This window comes from Leucoraja erinacea, chromosome 39, assembly GCF_028641065.1.
Source record: "Leucoraja erinacea ecotype New England chromosome 39, Leri_hhj_1, whole genome shotgun sequence".
Classification (NCBI taxonomy): domain Eukaryota; kingdom Metazoa; phylum Chordata; class Chondrichthyes; order Rajiformes; family Rajidae; genus Leucoraja; species Leucoraja erinaceus.
This window is the reverse complement of record NC_073415.1, coordinates 1584297-1610205: the sequence shown is the minus strand read 5'-3', so window position 1 is coordinate 1610205 and position 25909 is coordinate 1584297. Positions and strand designations below refer to the sequence as shown.

General features: G+C 47.7%; 1 protein-coding gene and 1 long non-coding RNA gene across 12 annotated transcripts in view; both read right to left on the bottom strand.

Annotated features, from left to right (window-relative positions):
• Positions 1 to 8578: 8578 nt before the first annotated feature.
• Positions 8579 to 14464, bottom strand: LOC129714543 (uncharacterized). Its single transcript, XR_008726362.1, has 2 exons — positions 10072 to 14464; positions 8579 to 9952 (listed from the first exon to the last, which is right to left on the bottom strand). It is a non-coding gene; the product is annotated as an uncharacterized LOC129714543 (long non-coding RNA).
• A 42-nt stretch (positions 14465 to 14506) lies between these two features.
• Positions 14507 to 25909, bottom strand: part of nfixb (nuclear factor I/Xb) — a 465085-nt gene continuing 453682 nt past the window's right edge. For all 11 annotated transcript variants that reach the window (XM_055664149.1, XM_055664144.1, XM_055664154.1 and 8 more), the window contains one exon: positions 14507 to 14639. In XM_055664149.1, the coding sequence (XP_055520124.1) occupies positions 14625 to 14639 (15 nt within the window). In that variant the 3' untranslated portion in view covers positions 14507 to 14624. The remainder of the gene's footprint in view (positions 14640 to 25909) is intronic.

Here is a 25909-nt window from a genome sequence, read left to right as displayed (position 1 = left end):
AATTTATTACAATTACAATGTATTGTCTTTCCGCTGACTAGTTATAATGATGTTACAAAACTTACCTTCAGCGGTGCTGCAGTTCTGCCACTGGCCGTGTGCGCAACTTTGGAGCCTTTGAGGGGAGGGGGGGGCGCGATTAAAATGCTGTTTTCTCCTGCTTATCAGGGGCGGCTTTCCTCAGGCTGCTAAGCTGCTGAAGAACAATCGATCGGACATCCGTTCCCTATTTTTAAATTTATTTAATCGCGAGACAATTCAATAATTACATTAAAATAAAAAGCGACTTCAAACGCCCTCAATGCCTACAACGGGACGGATCGCATGAAGGGGACAAAACATAGTGTAAGTCGTCTATTTTACGTAAAAAATTGTTTCTCGGGATGGCTTTAATCTAATTTTCATTTGCGAAAATGTGATTTGGGCCCCATACGAACCGGCAGTGTTTTTGCTGCCGATATGGGTTTGAAATTCACCGCAAATGCAACGTTCCAATTGATCGCGTTCGAGAAAAAGCCACTCGCAAGATGATTAAAATGCTCTTTTATTTGGACAATCATTCTTACAAGAGCATCTAAATCATCTATATTTTGTGTTATTGTTTACCCATAGTCAATATTTTTAGACTAAATATCAGTTTAGTCCCTTGTATTGTGGAAAAAAATAATAAATTTAATTATAGTGAGTGTATGTTTCTAGATTAATTTATGGGAATTAAACATTAAATTCCTTCCATCTGGGATATAAATTCATGACAGTGAGATTTAAAAATCATGTTACATTGTGAATTCTTGTGTGAATGAGATTAGTTTTGTTATTTGGATTCTTAGGCTATTTAAAAAAATATATCCTTTTCTTAAGAAATTGAATCTACAGGACATTGTTAGTAGGGAAGTAGTGGGCAGAAAGGCATGTCATGTGTGGTTTGAAGAGCAAAAACTTGTAGTTTACAATGCCAAAATTGAAAAGTTGAGGAAAAACAAGGTGTACAGAGTTGCTTATTGGTTACAATCTGAGGAGTATGATGATGCTACTGATTATGATATGCCAATGTACCAACTAGCAAGAGATCTTCTCCATAAAGACTTGGTCTATTGCTAAAAATTGTAATTTATTTACCTATCTGTTACGGACTTACAGCACATAATACAATAATATTAAAGTTCTGATCTTGAGAATATCACATTTTTGAATCTTCAAGGCAGTCTGGGTGTTTATTGCTATTTCCGTCAATTTTGTAATTAGCTACAATTAGGTAATTAACTAATTATAGGCTTTAATTTCAGGTCATCCAAGTAAGATGTTTTATATTTGTTTCCGAATGCTTCAATCTATATAACTGAAAATCTCATTCAGTTCTCTTAATTTTTAAGAAAGTTATGGGCTTTTGACTGTCCTCGATCACAGCTTTTGTGTTAAGTCAATGGAAAAGCAATAGGGAACAAGATGCTAATTTCTGAGTATGAAAATGGCCATAACTTTTTTAATACTGAAGATATGAAAGTGAATTAGGTGTCAAATTAAACTTGTTTTTATGCTTTATTTGATGGGATAAATTGCAGACTTGATTTTTAAATTCACAACATTTTGTAACCATATAACCATATAACAATTACAGCACAGAAACAGGCCATCTCGACCCTTCTAGTCCGTGCCGAACACGTATTCTCCCCTAGTCTCATATACCTGCGCTCAGACCATAACCCTCCATTCCTTTCCCGTCCCGTAACATTGCTATTAGTTAGCAAATGACAAAAGCTTTTTACTGTAGCTCGGTACATGTGACAATAAACTAAACTGAACTGACATGGAGAACATCGGATGCAGGAGATGAGATGCTTGTGAGACTCCTGAGATTAGTTTTGTTTTTAGTTCAGTTTAGAGATACAGCATGGCAACAGACCCTTCATCCCAATGAGCCTTCCATCCAGCAATCACCCGTACACTAGTTCTGTCCTACACACTAGGGACAATTTACACAAGCCAATTAGCCTTCAAACCTGTACACCTTTGGGATGTGGAGGAAACCCGGAGAAAACCCACACGGTCACGGGGAGAATGCACTAACTCCGTACAGACAGCACCCGTGGTCAGGATCGAACCTGGGTCTCGGGCGCTGTGAGGCAGCGACTCTACCGCTGTGCCAACTTAGGGTTGTGATCTGCCCAAGCGGAATATGAGGTGCTGTTCCTCCAGTTTGTGTGTGGTCTCACTCTGGCAGTGGAGGGGGCTGAGGACAGAAAGGTCAGTGTGGGATAGGAACGGGGGTTAAAATGGTTGGCAACTGGGAGAGCCAGCAGGCCTTGGCGCCAGGACTGACCGCACGTGTCCGGTGAAACAGCTGCCCAGTCTATGTAAACATCACGGGTTTTGGGCTGAGTAGACGTGGTGAGATTGGGAGAGGGACCAGCAGGGACCTGCCTGCAGGGTAGAACAGGCTGGAGTGTCCGAATGGTTTGGTTTGGACAATAGACAATAGACAATAGACAATAGGTGCAGGAGTAGGCCATTCGGCCCTTCGAGCCAGCACCGCCATTCAATGTAATCATGGCTGATCATCCCCAATCAGTACCCCGTTCCTGCCTTCTCCCCATATACCCTGACTCCGCTATTTTTAAGAGCTCTATCTAGCTCTCTCTTGAAAGCACCCAGAAAATCTGCCTCCACTGAGGCAGAGAATTCCACAGACTCACCACTCTCTGTGAGAAAAAGTGTTTCCTCGTCTCCGTTCTAAATGGCTTACTCCTTATTCTTAAATATGGGGATAGGGGGGGATAAAATGGAGGTTGGGAGAATGAACGGGAGAGTGATAAACCATTGCAATGACACAAGGCATTTGCAAAGCACCAACACACAGTTGAATACAGTCAAGAACATCTTTTTTATTCAATCTGTTAAACATGTTTTGCTCTATAAAATTGTTTTATTATGGAGAAAGAAATTGTAATTAAACATGCATTAGACCATAGATATAGGCGTGCACAGGAGAATCAGGGAGGAGACAGGTCTAGCCGTTTCCTCTATTAGGGAAATGTTGGTTATGAGTACAATTTATTTAGAAGCCCCAGTATTTTTTTTTTCGTTTTTTAGTGTTTTTGTTCTCCTCTCTCCCCCCCCCCCCCACCCCCCCCACTACCCCCCCCCCCCGCCCCCCACCTCCCCCCCCCCCACTCCCCCACTCCCCATGAGTATCCATGACCAGAAGCCAGTTATAGTTTGGGAGGGTGCAGGGTGCATAGGCGTGCCTTAAATCCCCCTCTACCTCCCGGGACTCTGTGCCCACTCTCGATCGCCAACTGCCCCCAGTTGGTGGCTGTGGGGGCCAGTGGAGGGGCAATGTTTGGTGCCAACCACTCACTGGCCATCCACAGTGGCCACATCACCGCCAGTGAACCGTGTCGGGGAGCCCACAATGCACTCTCCGTCCCCTCTCTTGATCTAACGCGTGTGGGACCGTGATCCAGTCCTCTTCCTCTCTGACTTACAACCAACCTAGGCTTTGCCCCCCTCTACTAGAAATGGGTGCGCATCCAGATGGGGCACAAGGTAGAAAGAGGGGGGGAGGAGGAAGCGGGGGGGAGGGGTGGGTTTGGTGGTTGGATACTGTATCTGAAATTGATCAATTCAATGATTGCACCATTAGGGGTGTAAGCTCCTCAAGCTGAACTCGAGCTCCTGTTCCTCCAGTTTTTCACATGTCACTCTGGCAATGGAGGTGGCCCAGGGCAGAAAGGTCAGTATGGGATGGGATGGGAAGGGAATGGGAATGGGAAGGTAGTGGGAATAAGAGTGGGGAATGGGAAGGGAATGGGAAAAAGAAAGGGAATGGGAATTGGATTGGAGAAGGGAAATGAGGAATGGGACATGGGGAATGGGATGGCGATGGGAATGGGAAGGGGAATGGGAATGGGAAGGGGAAATGTTGTCTGCACTGCCAGATCCCAGCTGGCAAGTGGTCTCGGAGATGCCACTTCCCGGCCAGCCCCGAATCCCTGGTCTTCCCATTCTCTTCCTCAATCACCCAGGTCCAATCAGACCCCCTCGCCTGGCACCTCCACCCCCGGCTATAACAGTGATGGTGCTCAACGTCCCACCTCAAAACATGACCCCACCCATTACTCCCCCACCCCCTCGAACACAACTCACCCTCAGCACAGACCCTCTGGCTCTGAAAACCTCCACTCGCTCTAACCCCCACCCTGGCCCCTAACTAACAGCAAGGCGCTGACATCTTTCAAGAATTGCATAGTTGTGGTTCAGATTAAGGCTTAAATACAAGGATAGATTCAACTTCAACTAACACCCTAGACTCCCCCGCCCCCCCTGTCTCTCCCACTTGGTTTCCAGTCTGTGTTTTATGCTCCCACCTCCCACATCCCGGGGTGGACAATGCTTCAAGGAGAAGCATCCTGTTAGTAGACAATGGGAATGGGAATGGGAATGGGGAATGGGAATGGGAATGGGAATGGGGAATGGGAATGGGAATGGGAATGGGAATGGGAATGGGAATGGGAATGGGAATGGGAATGGGAATGGGGATGGGAATGGGAATGGGAATGGGAATGGGAATGGGAATGGGAATGGGAATGGGAATGGGAATGGGAATGGGAATGGGAATGGGAATGGGAATGGGAATTGGGAATGGGGAATGGGGAATGGGGAATGGGGAATGGGAAATGGGAATGGGAAATGGGGATGGGAATGGGAATGGGGAATGGGAATGGGAATGGGGAATGGGGAATGGGGAATGGGAATGGGGAATGGGAATGGGAATGGGAATGGGGAATGGGAATGGGAATGGGAATGGGAATGGGGAATGGGGATGGGAATAGGAATGGGGATGGGAATAGGAATGGGGATGCTAATAGGAACAGGGATGGGAATAGGAATAGGATTAGGTATGGGAAATTGGAATGGGAATGGGAAGATAATTGGAAAAGGGAATAGTGATGGGAATAGGATTGGGAATGAATGGGAATGGCATGGACAGGGAACAAGCCGGAGGCAGGCGTGAGGGCAAGAGCAGGCCTGGTCTCCATCCCAATGGCTTTTCATTGCCTTTGAATGGAGAGGGGGACAGCCATCCCTCTCTATAGCCCCACTGATCAAAGACAAATCTCTGCCTCAAATCCAGGCACGTTGTGGTTTACAGATCAATATTGTACAAATTACCACAAAATTCAGCTCAAGATGACGTTGAGGGTGTGAATTGGAAGACGTGCCTGATTAATCCTTTCCTTGTGCCATTTTACCCTTGATGTTACTCCGTAGAATGTGGATTGACATGGGTAGGACAGGTTTGGAGGGATATGGACCAAATGTGGGCAGGTGGGACTAGTATAGCTGGGACATGTTGGCTGGTGTGGGCAAGTTGGGCCTGTTTCCACTTGGTATCACTCTATGACTCTAGACTCTGTAATGAAGGAATCTTTTTACACACTTCATGACCCCAGGATGATCGATAGTGCTTTATCATCAATTGTTGGTGTAGTGCAAGGAACAGGGCAGTGAAGGTATGTATAGAAAGCTCCTTACAAACAGCAGTGAAGTGTAAGGGGACTGATTGTGGACAAACAGGACTTGGAGGGATATGGGCCAAACGCAGGCAGGCGGGACTAGTGTACATGGGACATGTTGGCAGGTGTGGGCAATGTATCACTCCATTGGGACAAGGATACCAGGGAGAAGTCCTTTGAAAGGGGTGGTTTACAGTCACCTGAAAGTCCAGGTGAGCCCTCAGCTTAATCTCTCACCTAAAAGGGAGTGTCTCGGAGAGTGCAGCACAAGTGTAGTGGAGAGTCTGAGCTGCAGAGAGAAGTTAAGCAGGCTCGGACTGTGTTCCTTGGAGTGCAGGAGGATGAGGGGTGATCTTAATAAAGATGTACAAAATCATGAGAGGAATAGATTGGATAGATGCACAGACTCTTGTCCAGAGTAGGAGAACTGAGGGGTGGGTTGCATTTTCTTTCTCTTTAAACATTTTTTATGAACATCACAATATTTTTGAAATGATGTGGTGTTTGGTGGATTAGCTGAAGTGATCGGATTGGGTACAATGTAGGTTATGGGACAAAGAGAGGACATGGTTACTTGACTTCAGTCACAATGCATAAACTCATGGAATAACATACGTGAAGCAACTCCGTTGCCATAGAAGGGAGGTGAGGGGTCTTTTTTTCTCTCTCATGCAATAAAAGGCACAGAGTGCTGGAGATACTCAGCGGGTCAGGCAGCATCTGTGGAGAACACGGATAGGTGACGTTTCGGGTCACCTATTTTGGTGGGTGGGAGAAAGCTAGAAGGGAGGAGGGGTAGGAGTGATAGGTGGATAAAGGCGAGGGGGAGGTTGGGGTTGATGAGCAGATGGGTGGACAAAGGCAAGAGAAGAACAGGAGACAAAAGTCTATGAGATGAGAAGAGCAGTGTCGAGAATTGTGAGGCTGGAGGAAAGGATGTAGGAGATGTGGGGGGAGTGGAAAGGGGAGGTGGGATAGTGGAGGAAATGGGTGCACATCCAAGTTGGGCTCAGGGAAGAGAGGGGGGGAGAAGAAAGTGGCTTGTTGGATAATAATCTAAAATTGGTGAATTTTAAACAGTTGCTCAGTTGAGGATGACACGCAAAGGGTGAAGACCCTTCTTCCGACTGATTGTAGAAGGGGGGAGAAAGCTGGAAGAGAGGCGGTGGTGGGACGATGCCGGGCAACTGATAGGTGGATAGAGGTGAGGGGGCGTGAATGGCAGATGGGTGGACGAAGGCCAGAGTTGGGAAGAAGACAAAATGGCGTGAGATACAGAGAAGAGGGCACGTCATTCCACAGGAGAGGTCTGCAAGTCATTGAGATATTCACCATGGAGACTATGGGGTGGGGGGAGGAACGTGAGCTATAAGGCAGTGCCCACAGTGGAACATGATCAGCCACCACTGAAGAAGGGTCTTGACCCAAAACATCACCAATTGCTTTTCTCCAGAGATGCCAATGCCATAAAGTTGTGATAACCTCCCAATGGGAAAACCTAGGATTACTTGTGGATTTGGCAGGTTTTCCCATTAGGTTTTCACATCATTCCCTCTTTTGTGTTTCTACTGTGTCAGGAACAGTTTGTTGTCACCAGCTTATATTCTTTTTTAAATTTTTTTTCAATTTTGTTGTGCGTGAGAGATTTCTCCGAGAGATGCTGCCTGACCCGCTGAGTGACTCCGGCCTTTTGTGTCTGTCTACGGATTGTGGAATTCTTTGCCACAGAAGGCTGTGGAGGCCAAGTCAGTGGATATTTTTAAGACAGAGATAGATAGATTCTTGATCAGTACGGGTGTCAGAGGTTATTGGGAGAAGGCAGGAGAACGGGGATAGGAGGGAGAGATAGGTCAGCCATGATTGAATGGCAGAGTCGACTTGATGGGCCGAATGGCCCAATTCTACTCCTATTCCTTACGACCTTGTGACCTTATGGATGGGGTGAAGCTTTCCTCAATGGAGAACTATGAAGCAGGACCCACACATGGGGAAGAGTGCGGCCAACCAGATGCCTAAACCCATGCCCGCCTGTGGGGGGGGTTGGCTTTGGGGGGGGGGGGGGGCAAAGATGGTGCAACTCACAATGGGTGTGATGGGAGGTGGTCCACTTGCCTTCTACACAAGCCCATCCAGCCCAGAGACTCGCTACCTCACACCCCTCTACCCCGGCCCGACCTAAAGCACGCCGATAAACATGGTAGTAAGGACTTGCGTCATTTTGTTTTTCTCTTGCTGGGAGGAAAGGAAAAAAAAAATTTTCCCCCCCCTCTTGAAACATTTTTTTTTGCCCGAACATTACAATTTTTTTTTTTTTGTCTTAATGATGTAGCTGTTTAATGGAGAGGCTGAAGAGATCAGCATGGATACCATAGGACAATGAAATAAGGTACGAATAGAGCATTCCATCACATCACAGGAAACCATAGAATAACATACATGATACTGTACTCTATGTCAGGAAAGCGATTAACAGGAAAAACATCAAAATGCTTTTAGTACTACACAGTATATCTCAGATTAGAGAGAGAGACTTGTTTCAAAAGAAATAATAAGATAAACTATAATGAATTTCATTTTTTTTTACCTACAGTCAACTCCCATAACAATCAATGGTTTAATTACCTATATACTGTAATCATAGATTTGAATTACTTTATATTGTAAAAAGCACCATTTTTATTATTTATAATTATCTGTTTCTTTTAATTCTCTCCGTCAGCCCTCCCCAATGGGTACAGATTTATTCATAATAAAAAAAAATAATAAACACAAGAGAAATGAAGGAGTCATACATTAGCTCCTCACACATAGTAAGGCTGGGAAAGAATGCTCCTATTTACGTTTAGAGTCCCAAGGAGCAGGGACTTAAAAAAAAAAAAAGGCAAACCCTTTTTAAAAAAAAATAGAAAACAAATTTATCTTTTCGTCAACAATCCCTAACATACAAAGATATTTAACTATCCAATGCATTGCACTTGGTTTTATCGAGAACTGTTACTTTTTTAATTCCTTTCGACAAAATGCTTGTCAAATCCCCGTCGCAAAATAAAATGCAGGCTGGCCTTCATAAGTTTCCTTTTTTTTTAGATTGCTTTTTGTGGGTTTTTATTTGATTTAGCAGGAGAAAAGGTTGCACGATTATCCTAATGTGGTCGCAGAGGGTTTAGCTGGTTGCTGTGTGAATGGGGTGTGGGCATAAAGAGCTGTGTGTAAATGGGAAACTGATGGGCAACCATTTTTATCCCAGAGTGGACATGTTTATTTTGTTGCCCTCTTCTGCTGAAGTTATCTTTGTCGATACCTCAATGCTAACTGCACCCTGGTTCACGGAATCTTTCTCCTAACGCTGTGTTTGAGTTTGCTTCATCCAATTGAAAGCCAAATCTCATCTTTACACTAACCTTGGAGTGAAGCCAGACTTGGGTCATTGGGACCCATAACATAGAAACATAGAAATTAGGTGCAGGAGTAGGCCATCCTAATCTTGGGATATCCTCTGTTCTGAGATTCCTTGTGGATGGATAATTGGGTTATGTAGGTTTGCCCATTAGGTTTTCCTCACGGATTACACATCATCCCCTCTTTTGTGTATCTACTGTGTCAGGAAAAGTTTGCTATTACCAGATATTATTCCTCTTTAAGCAGCTGTTTTTTTTTTTCGTTTTCTTTTTGTGTGTGAGAGATTGCAATGGAAAAAGTAGCAGATTTAGTATGAGGCAAAGACTGTAAGAACGACTGAGAAACCTATCGAAGATGTATCGACATCGTGGGCCCACACAGTTAACCCCAGGGTGGTCTTGGAGATTGTTACCCAAGCAAGGGTTTATCGTTAGCCTTTACACTTTGGAGATGGAACACAGAAATAGGCCCTTCGGCAAAGCAAGTCCGCGCCAACCAGCGAGCACCCCGTACGCTAGCACTATCCTACACACTGGAGACAACTTACAGCGTAGATTGCCACACTGACCCTCACAAACAGCCAGGGTGCTACCTGCCGCCATCCCATACCAGCCACCTGGGACCAGTTACCCTTCCAGTGCCTATGTTCAGAATGAAGGTGGTTCCAAGTTAGTCTCTGTTTCTCCGAGAGAGGTGCAGTCTCCCTGGGATAGCCATGGTCTCTGGGCTAGCCATGGTCTCTGGACTAGCCATGGTCTTTGGGCTAGCCATGGTCTCTGGGCTAGCCATGGTCTCTGGGCTAGCCATGGTCTCTGGGCTAGCCATGGTCTCTGGGCTAGTCATGGTCTCTCTGAGCAAGCCGTGGTTTTCCTGAGTTAGCCATGGACTCTCGGGGCTAGATATGGTCTTTCTGAGATGGCCATTCTCTGTGAGCTAGGCATGGTCTCTTGTATCTGACCACTAACTCTCTGGGTTACCTATGGCCATTCTGGTCTAGCCATGGTCTCTCAGGGCTAGCCATGGTCACTCTGGGCTAGCTATGGTCACACTGGGATAGTTGTGGACCTCTGGGCTAGCTATGGTCACTCTGGGCTAGCCACAGTTTCTCCAGGAGAGGCACAGCCTATATGGGCTAGCCATGGTTACTCTGGGCTACCTATGTTTTCCCGGGCTAGCTATGATCACTCCGGGCTAGCTATGGCCTCTCCGGGCTAGCTATGGTTACAGGGCTATGGTCACTCTGGGCTAGCTATAGTCACTCTGGGCTAGCTATGTTTTCCCGGGCTAGCTATAGTCACTCTGGGCTAGCTATGGCCTCTCCGGGCTAGCTATGGTCACTCTGGGATAGCTATGGACTCCCAGGATTAGCCATGGTCTCTGTGGGCCAGTCATTGCCTCTTCGAGCAGCCAGTTGTAGGAAAATGCCCTGCACACAAACCAAGGGAGACTGCATGTTAGAGGGTGTTCATTAGGAACCAAACATGTTGGGACTTCCCAAAATGAACCCACCTAGTGGCCTCTCCTCTCACCCCTGGGATACAGGAGATGTTGGTTTGGACAGAAAACTGTTTATTGAAAGAAAAAGAGCTAAGTAACATTCTCCAAGTTGCTCCTGACGGGGTGCAGTGTGATTGAGTCACTTGTGCCCTGCAGTGGGTGAGTGTGGGGTCACTCACTGAGCCAAACCTGGGCTCATCTCTCAGTCGGCGTTACAGTCTTTGAGCTATGTTTTAATGGAGAGACATTATCCCTTTCGTCTGTCTTTGCACATGGTATCCCGAGCTGAACTGCCCACCACGTCCCATCGGCAGTCTCGTCAAAGCTTGCTGGACAAGGTGGTGGATGCCTGTATCAGGCGGGGCGGGGAGTGGATACTGGAGATGCCCCTTCACCCAGAGTGTGCCTGGGGGGGTGGTAAGCTGGCAGGGGTGCCCGCTGGCACATGGCGTTGGACACAGAGGTGGTCTTCCCTACAGAGGCCGAGACCCCTGGCTTGCGGCATCGTGGAACGCACACAAAGCCCTCCACTCGCATCCCCTCCTTTCCAACCCCAACTGCCCAGCACAGGCATGATGGGCCGAAGGGCCAGTCCCTGCGCCATGGTCATCTGTCGTTCAAGGCCTTCAAGGCGGCACCTGTGTCAAACCCTTCACAAGGGAGGTGCTGCCCTGTTATTTAGCGCACGGGTCGATGGCGGTTGGCGGGAGTTGTCCACCCTGCCTCGTGGGGCGGGAAGAGAGGGAAGGGTGGAGAGGGGGGGGGGGGTGGGGGTAAGAGACAGGATTGTGCCCAGGAAAATGGGCCCTCGATTAGGTTCTACCTCCCGACCCATCTCAAGATCTCAACCACCTTGGGCTTGCAAGCAGCCCGGGCAAAGTGGGCGTGTGCCAGGGGTGAGGGGGGGGACTAGATGAAGGGGGGAGAGAGATAAAGATGCGGGGAAACCCCGTTAAATCTCGAATACTTCTTAACGGAGCTCTTAAGGCAGCGGCTTGCCTGTCAAAGGGAAAGAAAGGAAACTAAAGGGGACACTGTCTCTGTAAGAGTTTACCACAAACTGTTGCACTGCTTAATATGATCCAGAAATAACAGGCCTGGCGCGGCCTGCAAAACAGCCTGTCTATGCGTTTGTTAAAAATCTGCAAGAATTATTTAACCAGGTTTTTTTTTTTTTTTTTTTCGTTTTTTCTTAAGCAATAAACCAGAAAGCAAAGCCAAAACTATCACTACCCAGATTGCAAGCAGGAGAAAATTCTTAACAGTGAAGATCCTTGTGTCTTATACAAAGCTTTTATAGCTCGGATGCAGTGTTAAGCCTAGAATTGCTTTAGTTTTGTGTGTGTTTTTAACTGGAGAGAGATGCTCATCTGAGGAACTATCTGTATCACCTTGCCAGCCCCGGAACACCCAGTGTTGTCAACCCCTTCCCCTATGCCAAGCCCCTCCAAAACACCTCAATACCGCTCGCTTCACTGAATTACACTCTGGTGGCCAATGGATTTTCATGTCATGTGTCGGAAGGAACTGCACGCGCTGGTTTAAACTGAAGATGTACACAAGAAAATGCTGGGGTAACTCAGCGGGACGGGCGGCATCTCTGGAGAGAAGGAAGGGGGTGACGTTTTTTGGGTCGTGGCCCGGGTCTGGTTGGACGTCACAGGTTACGGGGAGAATATTGGTTGTGAGGGAAGAACAGATCGGCCAGGATCGAATGGCGGAGATGGGCCGAATGGCCGAACTCTGCCTCTGTGTGTCTTACAGTCTTACGGTCGGTCTATGAGTTGTTGGGTCGTGAAATGATTGTCAACAACAGTGGTTTCACTCACAGGGTTAAGGCCGGATAGGTTTGAAGTCGGGTTATCGAGGTTAAGGCTTTGTCCCTCGCTAGGCCGCAGCCTGCCTTTCCTGGTGTTGACCACCGTACAGTTAATGCTAGACTGTAACATCTAGGAACCCCTTGTCTAAGGCACACTCCTGTCGAGATTCCTGGCATTGTGTTTGCTGGTTTTGAACTGTTTCCCACTCTCTAACCCCATGAATAACCGTGAGAGAGTTGGTCCCGAAAACCCACGAGCTGGAGAGGTCTTCTCCCAAACAAGGATAATCTGACGGTAACTTCACAAGTGATAGGGGCAGGATAAGGCCATTCGGCCCATCGAGTCTACTCCGCCATTCACTCATGGCTGATCTATCTCTCCCTCCTAACCCCATTCCCCTGCCTTCTCCCCATAACCCCTGACACCCGTACTAATCAAGAATCTATCAATCTCTGACTTGACCCCCACTTTAATGAGCTTTCATTCATTGATGGTGTCTGAAGATGGAGGGTGTAAAGGGACCAGGGAGGGAGTGGGAAGATGGGTATTGTGGGAGGCAGGACACTGGGAGGAAGGAGTGGGTGAGGGGGAGTGTGCAAGTGTGGAGAGGCGGAGGAGCAATGGTGTGTGTGGGAATGAGTGCCGGATTGAGTACACGTGAGCCTGGGGAGAGCTGCGGTCAGGGCCAGGTAGAGGGGGAGAGGCGTGTTGCCCCCCGTGGAGAACAAAGGCAATCATGCATCTTGTAAACCCAGTCGCACGCCACAGCGACCTTTGGCCGGTTGTAATTCAGTGTGCGAGACAGCAGGGGGCAGTGGAGGGGTCCGTGGTCAAGGCCACAATGGTACAGTGCAGTGGAGGTGAGCATCTCTCCAGACGTTAGTGTGTAGTCACCCTGTGGAGTCACTAGAACAGGCTTGGCATTTGGTGGAACTATCACTTACACCTTAAGGACAAGATATTTGGTTGGGCAACGCCGAGAGGTCGGGGTGGCCTGCCTGAGTTCATCCCGCCATCTTGTGAGTTCTGGTGGACCCCCCGTCCTGAGACTCAGGTCTCCGTAAAGCCCACCCTAACCGTCCTCAACCCCCCCCCCCCCCCTCGCAACCCACCCCCTAACCCCACCACCACCGCATGGGCGGATGGCCAGAGGGAGGGGGGAGGGTGATGGGTGATGAGTGGAGGGGGGAAGGGGGGGGGAGAGCTGAGATCAACGCTACCACTCGAGCTATCTATGAGCTGTGGGAGCCTCGACTCACTGTCCGTCAGTTCTAGGAGCAGAATGAGGCCGTTCGGCCCATCAAGTCCCCACCGCCATTCAATCGCGGCCCATCTGCCTCTCCCTCTCAACCGCGCTCTCCTGCCTTCTCCCCACAGGGTCACCGGCCTCGAGTGACCGAGGGGGTCAGAGATGACATTGAGATGGGGACCGCAGGCTGGTGGAGGTGGGAGGTGGGAGGAGGGGTGGGGGTATCTAAGATTGTGAGCGACCTCTCTGAGAAGGGGGGCTGAATCTCATTCTTCCCTCCACTGGGCACTGCCCCTAGACACCATGGTTTGGGGGATGAAGCTCATTCTCATTCTCCCCTCCATAGATTATGGGGAAGGGGGTCAAAATCACATGGAGATTGGTTTCAGTAACAGCCAAGCCCGATTATGAAGCCAGGTTTTGAGCAGCTGTAGCAGAGTTTGGTCGGGGTAAATGGGAGGGAGGGGGGTTGGAATAACTATTATTTTCCTTCTATAGCTTCTATATATTTATAAATATTCGAATACATTTATGCAGCCGTTAATTCATTCCACGTGTAGTCAAGGAGAGGCACTTAAAAGATAATAAATTGCTTTTGCATTGTAGTGTGTCGTCTCGTTTGAAAGAAAAAATTATTTCTGGGTTTGATCATCATTCTGGCTAACCCACTCACGAGTGCTTTCTGACCATCAGTCTCCACTCTTAATACTGGCTTTAAAAAAAAAAAACAGCTTAAAAATCACAGTCCTTATTTAAACGTGATGCTCCCACCAAATTTAAAGCCACATTACACTGCAATATTTGTGGATAAATGAGTGTGGTGTCACACACGCACACTTGAGCGGGGACAAAATGATTGCTATGGCTGGAGAGATCAATCCAAAGTGTGTGTGTTTTTTTTCCTCCCTCTCTTCCTCGATCGTTCGAGTTGTCTCGGTTGGTCGGTGGTTTTGTTTACTGTTCCCAGAGCTCAGCGATGATGACTGTGAATCCCTCCCTCCCTCCCTCCCGCCCCCGCCCACCCCCCTCTCTCTCTCTCTCTCTCTCTCTCGCTCTCTCGCTCTCTCTCGGTCAATTTTACTTGTGTCAAGGAAGGTATCAGGTTGGTCTCGTCGCTGGCCAATGGGAAAAGGCTTGAAACTATCAGAGGAACCAAGACTGTGAAGATACAAAATGGAAAAAAAAACACAGAAGGTTAATTGGATGAAATACAATCAATGTCAACTCAACTAAAGATAACTCTAGTCCGCCTAGACCTACCTGATCTCAGCCCAGTTGCCAAACTCTTTAACCCACTCCCATTCCCACACTGACCTTTCAATCCTGGGCCTCCTCCACTGTCAGAGTGAAGCCCAGCGCAAATTGGAGGGACAGCACCTCATATTTCACTTGGGCCAGCGGTATGAACATTGACTTCTCTAACTTCAAATAATCCCTGCATTCCCTCGGTCTCCATCCCTCCCCCTCCCAAATCGTACCAGCTTCTAAGACATCTAGTTGAGTCTCATGTTGTTCAAGAAGGAACTGCAGATGCTGGAAATCGAAGGTACACAAAAATGCTGGAGAAACTCAGCGGGTGCAGCAGCATCTATAGATGCTGCTGCACCCGCTGAGTTTCTCCAGCTTTTTTGTGTACCTTAGTTGAGTCTCATTGTGTGTATTTGATCTCACCCACAGCTAACAATGGCCTGTCTCATTTATCATTGTTACTTTTTGCATATCCTTCATTCATTTTCTCTGTATTTCTCTACATCACCATCTATATCTTTCATTTCCCCTTTTTCCTGTACTCTCAGTCTGAAGAAGGGTCTCGACACGAAACGTCACCCATTCCTTCTCTCCAGACAACATGCTGTCTGACTTGCTGAGTTACTCCAGCTTTTTGTGTCTGTCTTCAAGTCAAGTCAAGTCAAGTTTATTCGTCACATACACATACGAGATGTGCAGTGAAATGAAAAGTGGCAATGCTCGCGGATTGTGCAAAAAACAGACAAACAAACTACGAATGGAACAGAATCACATATTCTTTTGCATATTCAATAATGTGGGCGGAAGGAAAAAGGGAAAAAAAAAAGCAATTAAAAAAAAAAGCAGTAGAGTGGTTCAGTAAAGTTAGTCCCTGGTGAGATAGGAGTTTACAGTCCCAATGGCCTCTAGGAAGAAACTCCTTCTCAACCTCTCCGTTCTCACAGCATGGCAACGGAGGCGTTTGCCTGACCGTAGCAGCTGGAACAATCCGTTGCTGGGGTGGAAGGGGTCCCCCATGATCTTGTTGGCTCTGGAGTTGCACCTCCTGATGTATAGTTCCTGCAGGGGGGCGAGTGAAGTTCCCATAGTGCGTTCGGCCGAACGCACTACTCTCTGCAGAGCCTTCTTGTCCTGGGCAGAGCAGTTCCCAAACCAGATTGTGATATTTCCAGACAAGTTGCTTTCCACAGCCGGAAATCTTTGGTATGGAACTCATTTTTAGGCACTTTGGAGACACTTTTTTAATCTGCAGTCTCTAATACTTTTCTTCCTTGCATTTAAGGTCATAAGTGATGAGAGTTGGTCCTGAAAACCCACAAGTTGGAGAGGTCTTCTCCCAAACAAGGATAATCTGGCGGTAACTTCATAAGTGATAGGGGCAGGATAAGGCCATTCGGTCCATCGAGCCTATTCCGCCATTCAATCGTGACTGATCTATCTCTCCCTCCTAACCCCATTCCCCTGCTTTCTCCCCATAGACATTTCTGTGCATTTCTATATACAGTGTCTTCCTGCTGAAAATCACCTCCCACTCCGGCAACAGATAGAAATATTAAAATCACTTTCACCACAGCAAATATTTCCATTAGTAGACAAAGGTTGCCTATTTCCTTCGCTCCATAGATGCTGCCTCACCATCTGAGTTTCTCCAGCATTTTTGTCTACCTTCGATTTTCCAGCATCTGCAGTTCCTTATTAAATATTTCCGTTATGTTTAGTTTAGTTTAGAGATACAGCACGGAAACAGGCCCTTTTCCCCACCGAGTTTACACTGACCACCAATCACCCCGTACACTAGTATTATCCTACACACACAACTTATCATTTACAGAAGCCAATTAATCTACAAACATGTACGTCTTTGGAGTGTGGGAGGAAACCGGAGCTCCTGGAGAAAACCCACGTGGTCACAGGGAAGAGCGTACAAACTCCGTACAGACAGCACCCATGGTCAGGATGGAACCCGGGTCTCTGGCGCTGTGAGGCTGCAACTGCCACCCCAAAGACTCTGCACCAAATTCCCCCTTCTATCCCCTTCAATCCCAGAACTTGCCCACTAATGCATCAGTGTAACATCGCCCCTTCTCCGAACTGCCCTGGGCCATTTCTGGTTAAACCAAGGACCTTCGAGATGAAATCAGTAGGAAGGACATATTCTCACCAGAGATGCTGCCTGTCCCGCTGAGTTACACCAGCTTTTTGTGTCTATCTTGTAGTTTGAGGTTATTACTGATGGTGGGTCTAATGAAGAAAGACTGGATAGACTTGGTTTATACTCTCTAGAATTTAGAAGATTGAGAGGGGATCTTATAGAAACTTACAAAATTCTTAAGGGGTTGGACAGGCTAGATGCAGGAAGATTGTTCCCGATGTTAGGGAAGTCCAGGACAAGGGGTCACAGCTTAAGGATAAAGGGGAAATCTTTAAAACCGAGATGAGAATAACTTTTTTCACGCAGAGAGTGGTGAATCTCTGGAACTCTCTGCCACAGAGGGTAGTTGAGGCCAGTTCATTGGCTATATTTAAGAGGGAGTTGGATGTGGCCCTTGTGGCTAAGGGGATCAGGGGGTATGGAGAGAAGGCAGGTACGGGATACTGAGTTGGATGATCAGCCATGATCATATTGAATGGCGGTGCAGGCTCGAAGGACCGAATGGCCTACTCCTGCACCTAATTTCTATGTTTCTATGTAATGTAAATTGGTCTGAATCTCTGCAGTTATCCAGAGCGCCACCAGGGGTCAGTGTGCCTCCACCGTAGCGAGACTCTGGCTCTCTCAGTTCTTCATTGAAGGGCAGAGGGGGGAGGTGAGCTCAGCGCTTCATGCCCTTGTTGTTTGCTCCACATAAACACAGCATAACAAGATCCAGATACTTGCAAATGACCAACTCATTCATTTGGATTAGTGTGTGTTTAGGATTACATTCTAATGAACATAATTCACCAGGATTGTAATAAAACTATAATGAACTGCGCTATATTGAATCTCTATCCGCTATCAATCTAATCTGACTAACCCTGTGTCTAATCTCACCTCCTCTCTATGTAATTACTCTATTTCCCGGCACCTAAACTTACTACAATCCAAATTCGCCCACACTTTCTCTTTCTTGCTCTGAGCCTTTATCTAAGCCTTTCATCCGCCTTATCTAGACCAAACTAATATTGACCTTATAACCTCACTATCTGCTGCTCCTTCTCTATCCAGCAATCTCTCTCTCCCTCCTCCCCCACCTCACGTCACCAAATTTAACAATAATAGTCCGACAGCACAGAAACAGGCCCTTCGGCCCGACTCGTCCCTGCTGACCAAGGTGACCCATCTAAGCTGGTCCCATTCCTAATCCATGTACCCGTCTAAATGTTTCCCAAACATTGCGATAGTCCCTGTCACAACTACCTCCTCTGACGGCTCGTTCCATACACACACCACCCTTTGTGTGGGAAAGTTGCCTCTCAGGTTCCTATTAAATCTTTCACCCCTCTGAGCTTTTCCAATCCAGCGTCTTTTAAATGCAGGTGGCACAGTGGTGCAGCAGTAGAGTTGCTGCCTTAAGGGCCGGTCCCACCAGCATGCGACTGCATGCGGCAAGCGCGACCTAACGTAGTCGCTTGAGCCGTACGGGCTCGCGGGGCCGGTCCCACTTCGATCGCCGGAGCCGTATGGAGTTGTGCGGAGCTGGTCCCGACATCGCGCGGGGCTCCGAAAAACTGGCCGTGTTCAAAAATTCCGAGCGACAACGTCCTGCCGGCCCAGTAGCCGCCTCGACACCGTACTCACCGCCTCAACGTACGTTACGCGCGAACTTCCCGCGGACTTCGCTCGAACTTCACGTCACTCACTCAACCTCCGCGCGGCCCCCGCTTCCGGTTTGGTCGCGCTTGCCGCATGCAGGTCGCATGCTCGTGGGACCGGCCCTTGACTGCGTGAGGGTCGATCCTGACTACGGGTGCTGTCTGTACGGAGTTTGTATGCTCTCCCTGTGACTGCGTGGGTTTTCTCCAGGTGCACTGGCTTCCTCCAACACTCGAAAGACGCACAGGTTTGTTGTTTAATTGGCTTGGGTAAAGGACTCCGTTATAGTCACTGCCTCAGCTACCTCCTCTAGCAGCTCGTCCATAAGAAAAAGTTGCCCTTGGGTTCCTGTTAAATCTTTCCCCTCTCACCTTAAAGCTATAAAATAAACAGTTGACCAAGGAAAGTGTTAATGGTGAGGGCGGGAAAGGAGGGAGTGGGATCAGAGCAGCGTATCCTGAACTGGAGATACCTGAGCCTTCTCCCACAATATCATTCCTGTTCAACTCACCTGCTGAGCCACTTGTACTAAAATAACTGTTCAAAATGCACTGAATCACCACCAACCTAGCAGGTAATAATGCAGAAATTGCAGTGAAGGTCATAAATGATAGGAGCAGAATTAGGCCATTCGGCCCATCAAGTCTACTCCACCATTCAATCATGACAATAGACAATAGACAATAGGAGCAGGAGTAGGCCATTCGGCCCTTCGAGCCAGCACCGCCATTCAATGTGCTCATGGCTGATCATCCCCAATCAGTACCCCGTTCCTGCCTTCTCCCCATATCCCTTGACTCCGCTATTTTTAAGAGCCCTATCTAGCTCTCTCTTGAAAGCATCCAGAGAACCTGCCTCCAGCGCCCCCTGATAAATCATGGCTGATCTATCTCTCCCTCCTAACCCCATTCTCCTGCCTTTTCCCCATAACTCCTGACACCCGTACTAATCAAGAATCTGTCTCCACCTTAAAAATATCCACTGACTTGGCCTCCACAGCCGTCTGTGGCAAAGAATTCCACAGATTCACCACCTTCTGACTAAAGAAATTCCTCCTCATCTCCTTCCTCAAGGAACGTCCTTTAATTCTAAAACGATGATCTCTAATCCTGGATTCTCCCACTCGTGGAAACATCCTCTCCACATCCACTCTATCCAAGCCTTTCACTGTCCGGTTAGTTTCAATGAGGTACCCCTTCATCCTTCTAAACTCCAGTGAGTACAGGCCCAGTGCCGTTAAATGCTCATCATAGGTTAACCCACTCATTGCTGGGATCATTCTCGTGAACCTCCTCTGAAACTGAAGACAGCATGGCCAAAGTGCTGTCCTAAGCTGTAGACAAGGTAGACAGTCAGAACCTTCTACCAGGATGGAAATATCAAACACTAGCTTTGAAACAAGAAAGGTCTTGATCTGAAATGTCATCTATCCATGTTCTCCAGGGATGCTGTTTGACCCGCTCAGTTACTCCAGTATTTAATTTAGTTTAGTTTAGTTTAGAGATACAGCACAAAATCAGGCCCTTCGGCCCACCGAGTCCGTGCCGACCAGCGATCCCCGCACACTAACACTATCCTACACACACAAGGGATAATTTACAATTTACAATTTTACCGAAGCCAATTAACCTACAAACCTGTACGGTTTTGGAGTGTGGGAGTGTGGGAGTGTGGGAGGAAACGGAGCACCCGGAGAAAATGCAGGTCATGGGGAGAACGTGCAAACTCCGCACTGAAAGCACCAACAGTCAGGATCGCAGCTGAGTCTCTGGTGCTGTGAGGCAGTAATTCTACCGCTGCTCTTACTCTTTGTGTCCTTTTAACAACTCGAGCGTGTGGCTTTCAGGTGAGGAGAGCCAAGTTTAAAGGGGATGTGCGGGGTGAATCCTTTACCCAGAGGGTGGTGGGTGCCCGGCAAACACTGCCAGGAGTGGTGATGGAGGCAGATACCATTGTGGCATTCAAGAGGATTTTGGATAGGCACATGGATAAGCAGGGAATGGAGGGATATGGAGTATGTGCAGGCAGATAACAGATCACCTTGACACTGCCTTCCAAAACCCAGGTTCGATATGGACTCTGGGGCTGTCCTTGTGGAGTTTGCATGTTCACCATATGACCACATGGGCTTCTCCCAGTTTCCTCCCACACCCCAAACACATGCGGCTTTGTAGGTTTAGACTCCCTCAGTCATTTCCCCATCGTGCGTTAGTGACACCATTGACTCCATCTAAATTGCCCCTAGTGTGTAAGGAGTGGATGGGAAAGTGGGATAGCACACAACTAGTGTGAACGGGTGATCGATGTGGTGGGCCGAAAGGCCTGTTTCCGTGCTGTATCTCTAAACTAAACTAACAGTGTGAGTCTGTGATACTGGACAAGGGGAGGACAATCTCTGAGTTCAGGTGCCGAGCTCTTCAGATACAAAAATCTCAACAGGTCATAGCCACAGTTACACAGTGTGGAAACAGTCCCTTTTGCCCAATCTGTCCATGCCGACCAATATTCGAGTTCCACTTGCCTGCATTTGGCCCATATCCCTCTAAACCCCTTACTATCCCAAATCAATCCAAATGTCTTTGAAATGTCATAATTATATCCACTTCTGTAGTTTCCTGTGGCAGCTCGTTCCAGATACAGACAACCCTCTGAGTGATAAAGTTTCCCCTGAGGTCTCTCCCCTCTAGTCTAGCTGCGCCCTCTACTTTTAGAATCCTCTATCCTAGGAGAAAGACCTTATCTTGAGTATAGGAGCAGGGAGGTTCTACTGCAGTTGTACAGGGTCTTGGTGAGGCCACACCTGGAGTATTGCGTACAGTTTTGGTCTCCAAATCTGAGGAAGGACATTATTGCCATGGAGGGAGTGCAGAGAAGGTTCACCAGACTGATTCCTGGGATGTCAGGACTGTCTTATGAAGAAAGACTGGATAGACTTGGTTTATACTCTCTAGAATTTAGGAGATTGAGAGGGAATCTTATAGAAACTTACAAAATTCTTAAGGGGTTGGACAGGCTAGATGCAGGAAGATTGCTCCCGTTGTTGGGGAAGTCCAGGACAAGGGGTCACAGCTTAAGGATAAGGGGGAAATCCTTTAAAACCGAGATGAGAAGAACTTTTTTCACACACAGAGAGTGGTGAATCTCTGGAACTCTCTGCCGCAGAGGGTAGTCGAGGCCAGTTAATTGGCTATATTTAAGAGGGAGTTAGATGTGGCCCTTGTGGCTAAGGGGATCAGAGGGTATGGAGAGAAGGCGGGTACGGGATACTGAGTTGGATGATCAGCCATGATCATATTGAATGGCGGTGCAGGCTCGAAGGGCCGAATGGCCTACTCCTGCACCTAATTTCTATGTTTCTATGTTTCTATCTGTGCCCCTCATGTCTTGTACACCCCAGCAAGGCTGCCTCTCAGCATCCTACACTTCAAAGAAAAACCTCCCAGCCTCTCTCTGCAACTCAAGCCCGCAAGGCCCAGGCAGCACCTTGGTAAATCTCATCAGCACTCTTTCCAACTTAATGGCCTCCTTCCTATAGCTGGGAGAACCTGAAAGAACTTACTCTAGAGGTATTTAAAGGGTTCTCGTTTCAAGGGAAACCCTGTGGTATCTCACTGCGGAGGGAGACTTTCCTAACTTCAAATACATTGGAGTAATTCATGAGGGGTGATCTTATAGAGATGTACAAAATCAGGAGAGGAATAGATCGGGTAGATGCAGAGTCTCTTGCCCAGAGTAGGGGAATTGAGGACCAGAGGACATAGGTTCAAGGTGAAGGGGAAAAGATTTAATAGGAACCTGAGGGGTAACTTTTTTCACACAAAGGGTGGTGGGTGTATGGAACAAGCTGCCAGAGGAGGTAGTTGAGGCTGGGACTATCGCAATGTTTGAGAAAGATCTAGACAGGTTTGGAGGGATATGGGCCAAAAGCGGTCAGGTGGGACTAGTGTAGCTGGGACATGTTGGTTAGTGTGCGAAAGTTGGGCCGAAGGGCCTGTTTCCGCACTGTATCACTCTATGACTCTATGATACTTTTTATCGGGGTGAAGCATGTCATTTGTCGTATTGTGTTTTATTATTAATGTTTAATGTTTTATGTGTCATTCCTAACTGTCACTAATGTGTCATGTTGCCACTTGCGGGCGGAGCACCAAGGCAAATTCCTTGTATGTGAATACTTGGCCAATGAACTTATTCATATTCATATATTCTAATTCATATTCATCTCCAAATCAATGGTGTTCATTGTGACATGAAATTAAATGTGATTTTCCCCTAGAGCCCCTTTAAGCAAATGAAATGATGATTCCCCTTTAAATCAGTCAAAGCCTTGACATGATCATTAGTAAGGGCTTGTTGCGGTTGCAAGGAATATTACAGTTATACAAGGCGTTGGCGAGGCCACATTTGGAGTATTGTGTTCAGTTGTGGTCATTCTGCCATTGAAAGGTGTCTTTATGCTGGAATGGGCGCAGAGAAGGTTTACGAGGATGTTACCAGGACTTGGGCGCCTGAGCTATCGGGAGAGGTTGGGCAGGCTGAGACGATTCCTTGGAGTGCAGGAGGCTGAGTGGTGATCTAAAGGAGGTGTATACAATCATAGAGTGATACAGTGCGGAAACAGGCCCTTCGGCTCAACTTGCCCACACCGGCCAACATGTCCCAGCTACACCAGTCCCACCTGCCTGCGCTTGGTCCATATCCCTCCAAACCTGTCCTATCCATGTACCATGTACCTGTCCAACTGTTTCTTAACTGTTGTGATATTAAACAACGTTTAAGAAAGAACTGCAGATGCTGGAAAAATCGAAGGTAGACAAAAATGCTGGCGAAACTCAGCGGGTGAGGCAGCATCTATGGAGCGAAGGAATAGGTGACGTTTTGGGTTGAGACCCTTCTTCAGACTAATAAGACTACAGTCATTCACCCAAGGACCAGAGGATATAGGTTTAAGGGGAAAGATTTAATATAGATTTGTAGGGCAACTTTTTCAAGCAGAGGATGGGGGTGTATGGAACGAGGTGCCAGAGGGGGTAGTTGAGGCCGGGACTGTAACAACATTTAAAAGACACTTGGACAGGTACATAGATATGAAAGGTTTAGAGGGATATGGGGCAAATACAGGCAAATGGAACTAGGGTAGATGGGGCACCTTGGACAAGTTGGGCTGAAGGGCCTCTTTCAGTGCCGTGTGACTCAGTGACTCAGGCTCACTGTTCGTTGGTCGAAAACGAGTTCACTCCTGTTTTTCTGGTTATCTTTCTCAGTTTCGCAGAATCAAAGGAGTTTAAGGGCGGCACGGCACGGCACGGCACGGCGGGTGGAGCTGCTGCCTCAGAGCGCCAGACCCCCGGGTCCAATCCTGACCTTGGTTGCTGGCTGTGTGGAGTTTGCATGTTCTCCCTGTGTCCGTGTGGGTTTCCTTCGGGCGAGCTTGTAAATTGTCCCCAATGTGTGTGTGTAGGGAGTGGAAGAGAAAGGGGATAGCATGGACTCGGTGGGCCGAACAGGCTGTTGCCATGTTGTGTTAGTTGTAGTTTAGTTTAGAGATACAGCGTGGAAACAGGCCCTTCGGCCCACCGACTCCACACCCACCAGCGATCCCCACACACTAAAGAGCCTGTCCCACTGTACAAGGTAATTCAAGAGTTCTCCCGAGTTCTCCCCTGATTCGAGCTCTTGTAATGTACGTAGCGGGCTCGTACGAGTGAAAAGTAACCATTTTTCTCATCACAAGTATTTTTTTACCCGTGGACATTTTTCACGGTTTTGAAAAAACGTCACGAGTTTACCGGATTTCCCGAGTACCTACCGCTGCTTGTACGAGCCGCTACTAGACATCCACGAACTCCTACGGACCCGCTACGGACATTACATGAGCTAGAATCAGGGAGAAACTCGGGAGAACTCTTGAATTACCTCGTACAGTGGGACAGGTACTTAACACTATCCTCGTCCCTCTGTCCCAGCGCACTCGTCAACATTCACTGCATCCCTTCCCTGCGACACTCCCTCACACACATCCCTGCATTAAACTGCTTGCCTCTTCTCTGCCCCATTGATCAAACTACCCCTGCCTCCCAGTAGCCGACAGTTCCCTGCTCTCCGTCTACCACATGGCTCACTCTAATATCATTTGCAAACCAATTGGTCATGCGGCCTTCCTTCAAGTCTAGCCACTGATGGATATTTCACCAATTAAGTCGTGGCACGATGGCGCAGCGGTAGAGTTGCTGCCTCACAGCGCCAGAGACACGGGTTCCATCCTGACTACGGGCGCTGTCTGTACGGAGTTTGCACGTTCTCCCCGTGACCTGCGTGGGTTTTCTCCAGGATCCCCCGGTTTCCTCCCACACTCCAAAGACGCACAGATTTGTAGGTTAATCGGCTTGGTGCAAATGTAAAATGACCCCTAGTGTGTGTAGGATAGTGTTATGTACGGGGATCGCTGGTCGGCGCGGACCTGGTGGGCCGAAGGGCCTGTTTCCACGCTGTATCTCTAAACTAAACTAACAGTCCTGAGCCCATGGAACACACTAGGAGCATCTTTCCGATCACAGAAACATTATGGCTTCATGTTCCTCATTAACCAGCGGCAGGTGAACGGATATTTAAATAAAAGCCCACTGCTTTGTTTATCGGTTGCTGGTTCTTTTTTTGACATATAGAAACATAGAAACATAGAAATTAGGTGCAGGAGTAGGCCATTCGGCCCTTCGAGCCTGCACCGCCATTCAATATGATCATGGCTGATCATCCAACTCAGTATCCCGTACCTGCCTTCTCTCCATACCCCCTGATCCCCTTAGCCACAAGGGCCACATCTAACTCCCTCTTAAATATAGCCAATGAATTGGCCTCAACTACCCTCTGTGGCAGAGAGTTCCAGACGGATTCCAGATGTTATGGCTGTCTTACAATATCAGCGACAAGGAGGGTGAGGAGAGGGTTTGGACAGCAGGAGCAATGAACAAAACCAGAGCACCCAGAGAAAACCCACGCAGGTCACGGGGAGAACAAACAAACTCCGTACAGACAGCACCCGTAGTCAGGATCGAACCCGGGTCTCTGGCGCTGTGAGGCAGCAACTCTACCGCTGCGCCTCCTTATATATAATTATAGGGAGAGGTTGGATAGGCTGGGATGCTTTGTCTTTGGTGTAGGAAGCTAAGTGAGTGTACATCATCACAAGGGACATGGACAGAGGGAAGCTTAAAGTGAAGGATACATCACCTCATATATACTCGCTGGGTCTCTAAACTAAACTAAACTAAAAAAAAGCTGCAAAAACACATACAATTATAACTTTTAAAAGACAAATATATGGATAAGGAGGATTTATAAACAATGGATATGAAAGATTGTTGGCCAAGTATGATTTTCCCAA